At 40.9% G+C, this 6,685-nt stretch overlaps 1 protein-coding gene across 1 annotated transcript in view; it reads left to right on the forward strand.

Annotated features, from left to right (window-relative positions):
- SPON1 (spondin 1, extracellular matrix protein) overlaps positions 1-6,685 on the forward strand; it is a gene marked incomplete at both ends in the record, with an annotated part of 105,281 nt that overhangs the window by 97,736 nt on the left and 860 nt on the right. The window contains 4 exons of the mRNA XM_010144565.1: positions 4,308-4,509; positions 5,442-5,582; positions 5,940-6,015; positions 6,490-6,672. Coding sequence (XP_010142867.1) covers positions 4,308-4,509; positions 5,442-5,582; positions 5,940-6,015; positions 6,490-6,672 — 602 coding nt within the window. The remainder of the gene's footprint in view (positions 1-4,307; positions 4,510-5,441; positions 5,583-5,939; positions 6,016-6,489; positions 6,673-6,685) is intronic.

Below are 6,685 nucleotides of genomic sequence, written 5' to 3' on the forward strand. Positions count from 1 at the left end.
AACTCACACACGCCCCCCCCCCCCCCGCCCGCCCCCGTCTTCCAAACAACTCTAAAATTCTGGGTTTTATGTTCAGTTGTTTATACCCATACACAAAAGTTTTCTTAATAATACACCATCTGATTTGTTCTGTTAGCTGCAGACTTCTGGAAAGGAGTATTTTCCATCACAATTTTAGATCCTGTTTTTCTTCATTTCTTTTCTTTGAAACTAGTGCACTTTTCAGATTGTTATGATTTTAATGTTTATTCAACAGGACAGATGTTGTGTAGGTGCTGCTGGTAGGCAGGAGGTGCAGAGTTGGAAGTTCAAGGGTGTGAAATGTGTTTCCATGCTCATTTGTATCAATAGCAAGAAGTTATGAGGATGAGAAAATAAGTGTTCTTCCGAGAAAGTGTATATGTGATGCAGTGTAAAATACCAAAAAAAAAAAGAGGAGGATGTCACTTTTGCTGACTAGAGGCAAAACAGGCAATTCATTTACTATTTCCCTAAAACACGCAGTTTCCATGGTCTGTGTAATCAGCTGAACTCACAGCTTAAAAAAGAAAAGTGTTTTCACATCATCAGCTCCACCTTGGACTGACACCACACCAGCAGCAATGTGGTCTGCAGTGTTGCCAACTACCTACCACCTCTGACGGTCATCAGCGTGAGACTGGCTCCTCTTGTGTTTACACTTTTTTCTTCCCATCTGAAAAGCCTAGTACTGTATCCTCAGCACAGATCAGATCCTGGTATATGCAAATGTGTCTAGTACCCAGGCTCTAATAATCGGATTAGGATGATTATTCCTTAATACAGCTCTGTAAAAAAATCTGGAGAGGTATACGCTATTTCAAGTATTATACACTCCATATACTCCATATATAATATATTCAAGCTTATACACTCCATATACTTTAATAACTAATCCATGGAATCAATCAAACCTTTTTCCCTGGCATAAAGTCCATAAGACCGCCTGAATGGGAATTTTATTCCAAACAGCTATCATAACAATTAGCGTTTCACGCACTCCTATTCGCTTGTAATCACACTTACTTAAACTCTCAAACACAACACCTTTTTTTCACCCACAACCAAAGTCAGAACTTGGCTATCTGTGAAGCACTGCACAAGATGAAGAGGTCTCAGGATGTTGGCTTTTCTTCCACTGCTGCATTACAAGCATCTACTACATTATTTTTACCTTGTTTGAAAAAGATTATTTGCATCTGTGCTGTCAATGCTAGAATCGCTTCTAGTGGCCAGGCTGGTGAGTTTAACAGCTAGCAAGAGATTCGCTGCACTACACTGCACTTTGCAGTGAAAATACCAATGCTCTTCACGTTCAAATCTGTCTTTATATAATGGGATTTTGTGTTGCTGGAAAATTCTTTATGCATGGGTGAGGCAAATGGCTTTCTGATATGAATATAGTTCACATAGTACCCAGTAGTAAAATTCACACTGAGTCCAAGCTCAACCCTGTAAATGGTCTTATTTGCTGAGCTCGTTAGAAAGAGTATATGCTGGGGCTGCCTCTTCTACTTCTTTTACTTGTATATTAATAAAATATTAAACAAAAAAGTAACCTCAGAGTTTTATTCTGAAAATTGTAATTTTCACTGTTTCTATCCAGTAACTCTCCGCAACCTATTACCATCTACAGGGCTATCAGTGGAACAGAACAGTGTTGATTCAACTCAAAAACATGTCTTGCAGCAGTTGCATTTTCTGTTGGTTTGGACTTTCTTAACTCCCTCACCCCAATCCCATCACACACACACACACACACACACACACACACACACACACACACACACACACACACACACACACACACACACACACACATTCACACATGCACACCCTCCCCACACACGCCCCCCACCAGCAGTGATAGCAAGCAGAATGGCACTTAGAGAACAAACAAACAAACAAACAACTTATAAAGCAAAATCATGTTTGTGGTCTTTTAGCCTTTAAAAAAACCCAAACAAAAAAAAAACCCTACCCCACACCCAGGAAAAAAAAACTGCACACACACAAAAAAAAATTGAGAAAAAGCATTTTCTTATTCTGCTCGATATACGGCATCCCTATGGCTGGAGATCTAAATCAGGCTAACAAAATCAGATAGAAAGAAAATGGAAAGCATTGGGATGCAGGACACTGTGCTGTGCGACGAGAGCCGTGAGCAGGCTGAAGAGGCTCGCAGTGGAAAAGTACCGTCTGCCTCAGCTAAGGGACGCGGGATTCCCCAGCCCTGGGGGGTTCGCGAGGCTAGAGCTTACCCGCTGTTTAGGATTTGCTTTGCAACTCGTACTGGCTGCCTAGGGGAAGGAGAAGGAACACAGCTGTCTCCAAACAGCAAATGCGCCTCAGTGACAAACTTTAGGCTTCTCCTGTGGGCACTGCCAAACGTGTTCTGCCTGCCGCAGAAGAACACTTCCTTAAGATTTAAAAGGCTCAAAATGGCAATATGCGTTCGTATTGGAGTAGAGAGAAAGCCGGCGATGTACAGTCCCATTTCATCAGGCCTTGCTTTTCCCCTGCAAGAGCTGACCTGGTCTGTTCTGCAGTGTCCGTGTTAGACGTTCTTAATCTAGAGAGCAGGTACACAGACACACATCTCTGTTATTTTTACTGTGTGAAATACTGTTTAGCCTCTGCTGTGTAGTGCTTTAAATAAATATTACATTTCCTATGAAACCCTTATAATGCAGTTAGTTAGTCCCTTAGTTAACTGAAGTCAGTTAGCAGGCTTTTTAACACTAGTCACTGCTACGTACTTGACAAATGTATCGGGATACGGTATTTACAGAGCGAAGCTGATACTGCCATTCATTATTTTATTACTTTGCATTAGACAAAGTCCATTGAAATCAGAGTTCTAGCTGTTACAAAAAAAAAAATTGCATCTCTTTCTGGGGAAGGCAGAATTAATGTCATCCAACACTTAGAAACTCTTCTATTCAGCCTTTAATTCAGTGTAAGATAATTTGCACAGTAAGAAACAACCTCTAAAGACTCTGGAACAGAAGCAGCCAGAATATTTTTACCGATTAGCAAATGCCTACTTCCGCAACTTGCCTCTCGAAGGGGAAATAGATACACTAACTTTTAGACACCTTACATGTGAAACCGCATGATAAATACTCAAAATCATTGTCTTTGGGCTCTTCTGTTTTTTTTTAATATGCTGGCAGTGCTGTGAGCCAGAAAACTACACGATGGAAATGCCACATTTTTACAGGGGTGCAAGCATTTATAGGCAGCATAAACTCCTTACGACTAGAGTAGTTTATGTGCAGTGTATATATACACCTACTTAACACAAAAGGGGAAGATGAAAAACACTGTAAAAAAACCCATTAAAAATAAATGTGGGATTTAGATGCACACAAAGTAGTGTGTTTTGGCATAAAACTTAAAAACGCACACCAAAAAAACCAACAACTTGACTGACTCTTGTCCTGTGACTAAAGAAAACTTGGGTTGGCATCAGACCAAGTATTTGGTAGAGCAGCCTTGCCCAAATCATGTTATAAAGAAGAACTCTACATTTGCTGTTGCTCTTGAGAAAGCTGCCACGGAGCCTTCCAGCTTTCCCTCTGCAAACAGAAACCTCCAGCCCAGGCCTGATTTTATTTTTCATTTACACAGGAATGTGATAGCCGCTTGTCAGCATCACAGAGCACCACATGATTCAGCACAATTTCTTCCTCAGGGAACAGCTGACAAAGGCTGGATGAATAGAGGCATTTTCACACACACTGGCAGTAACCTGCAAAAGTCTTGGCTGAACTCTCTAGGGCTGGCAACCAGCATTAATCTCTCACTTAAATGAGCGCTAAAACTCTATTTAATGAGTGCTTTTTCGCACACATACATACAGTAGCGCTTCCAAGCACTTTTGGCACTGGAATTTGTATTATATTTGAGGGTAAAAAGTATCCCAGCAATCATTAAAAAATGAACTTCAAATTTTTGTGTTGTGATGGTTATTTTTTTTTAAATTATTATTATATGACTAAGACATAAGCATGCTGCTGATGCAGCTCTTTATTGCTGCATGTCTCTCACCCATTAACCTGTAACTCTTGAATGATGTCAAAGCTGATTCTCAGATGTTACCTGGAGACTGGATCTAGCGAGTGCTGAGCAGCAGCCTTCTCCCCGTCCTGCTTCTCATCCCTACACACCAGCTCCGGTGTCATGCCAGTGATCAGTATTTCCCAGCTTGAAGCACTAGTTTCATTGCCCCTCTAGCAGCAAACTCGAATTCAGCTGTTCATAGTCTTCCTATGGCACATTTGCAGGAGAGCTGCTCCCTCTGCCGAGTTCTCTGTCGATCGTCACCGGCACCTGATGTCCTTCCTCACCATGCTGGGCCCCAGCCCGGACTGGAATGTGGGGCTGTCTGCCGAAGACCTCTGTACCAAGGACTGCGGCTGGGTTCAGAAAGTTGTCCAGGATTTAATACCCTGGGATGCTGGCACGGACAGTGGTGTTACCTATGAGGTATGGGGACTACCTGTGATATACTCAAACCACGAAGTTTACCTTAAAGCAGTGAGGAATGAAAGCTCTTCCATCCACGGTAATGCCATATATGCCCTTATACTATTCTAGTAGAAATTCTGCTTCTAATGATTTTAAAGTCGTTTAGACAGATGTGAGCTGCAATTACTGTTACTCATTGCATCTGGATTCCCTGGGCATTTTTATTAATGGGATAATATTACATCACTGGCAATATTTTATAGTCACCTATTGAATAAACAGAGGCCTTAGTTTGCTCAAAACTAAGCATTAGGGTGTGCAAGCCCTTTGATACAGATCCGTGTGCCACCAGCAGGTACATCAACTTGAGTTTTCCACTGTTTCAACCCAGTGCCCACTATTGTTTGGCGCAGAAAGCTAGTCCTTACAGCAGGGGTTGCCACTCTGGACTTCTCATCACGATGAGACTCAAAGATCATCCATTGTCTCTGTCTCCATCACTCTCTCAATCTAAGAAAAGATTCACATCATCCTCAGGTCAAGTCATGATTTTGACCAAATGAGTTAGTTACATCATCGAGTTAATGAATTGGTCAGGCCTCACAGGTGACAACCACGCCTACACTATGTGTTTATACAGAGAGCAGAAGTTAGACTAGATCAGTGACATCCTCGGATACCACAAATACTCCAGTTTCAGATGACACAAGATAGTTGGTCTTTTCTTTCAGACCTGGTCTCTTTAGTTATAACGCAGCTCTGGAGACATATTGTGGAAATTTTTTTAAAAAACCAAACCCTATACGTCAGCATTAAGTAGGAATACACCTCGTTCACCTTATATTGGAACTTCCCAACTTAGCACCTTGGAGAAGTTTTAATTTCTTGCAGATAATTTGTATTATTACTAATAATAATTATTAGTTTCTTTTTAAACTTTTCGATTGCAGTCTCCTAACAAACCTACGGTTCCTCAAGAGAAGATCAGACCACTTACAAGCTTAGATCATCCTCAGAGTCCATTTTATGATCCTGAAGGAGGTTCCATCAAGCTAGTAGCCAGAGTTGTCATTGAGAGAATTGCACGCAAGGTATTGGTTTTTTAATATATATATGTAAAAAATTCTCAAGCAAGCAAAATACCCCACTTCATAAACCAAAAAACCAATCCTTCGTCTTCCCTCCTCCTAAATCTACACTCCTTAACCTTACTGCAACAAAGATAATAGCAGAAAAGAATTAAAACTGTCTTAAGGTATTATTTTTCTCCTGCTCCTGGTAATTACCGCACCTGCTTAATTCGGGTTGCATTTTTTAAGCATGCGTAGGAATTAGAAGAGAACAATGCACTGCAGATGCAATAGTTCCTCACAGGACACTGTTTCAGCCCCTCTTGCTGCGTACACGTGTGATTCCTCTATCCAATCTCCACCGTAATGTCTTTGCAGGGGGAGCAGTGCAACATCGTACCTGATAACATAGATGATATTGTGGCAGATCTAGCACCAGAGGAAAAAGAAGAAGGTACATTTTAAATTAGTTTGTCCTGAACTAGTTTATATTTTGTTCCATTCTCCACTGTCTTTTCTAGATCAAGTACAAAACAGACTTAGGAGCAAAAGTCCCACTCAGTGCCAAAAAGTGATTTAGGTTTTCATCTTTTCTGGTATCTACTATAAGCCTTCCCTTATACAGTAGAAATTCTATCGATACCTGGAAGATGATGATAACAACAAAAGACATAAAAGAGAGAAGCCTTTTGAGCTTTCAATTCTGTTTCGTTTTTTTTTTTTTAATGAAAGATGGCAACTTGAGCTGGTTTTTGTTTTTGTTTTTGGTTGTTCATTTTTTGTGTGTGTCTTTTGGGATAAAATGGAAAAGACAGGATGCAGGGGAAAAAAAAGGCGTCCTATTAGCATCTAAAGTAATCACCAGCCAAGTAAAGAGAATCAAATGGAAGACCATTTTTAACACTCATTGCCTTTTCTTGCTTTTTAGATGATACCCCAGAGACCTGCATATATTCAAACTGGTCCCCATGGTCAGCCTGCAGCTCTTCTACCTGTGAAAAGGGCAAAAGGATGAGGCAAAGAATGCTTAAAGCTCAGCTGGATCTCAGTGTGCCCTGTCCAGATACCCAAGATTTTCAGCCCTGCATGGGTCCAGGCTGCAGTGATGAAGGTACTTGAGGAAA

This window comes from Buceros rhinoceros, unplaced genomic scaffold, assembly GCF_000710305.1.
Source record: "Buceros rhinoceros silvestris isolate BGI_N320 unplaced genomic scaffold, ASM71030v1 scaffold15171, whole genome shotgun sequence".
Lineage (NCBI taxonomy): Eukaryota > Metazoa > Chordata > Aves > Bucerotiformes > Bucerotidae > Buceros > Buceros rhinoceros.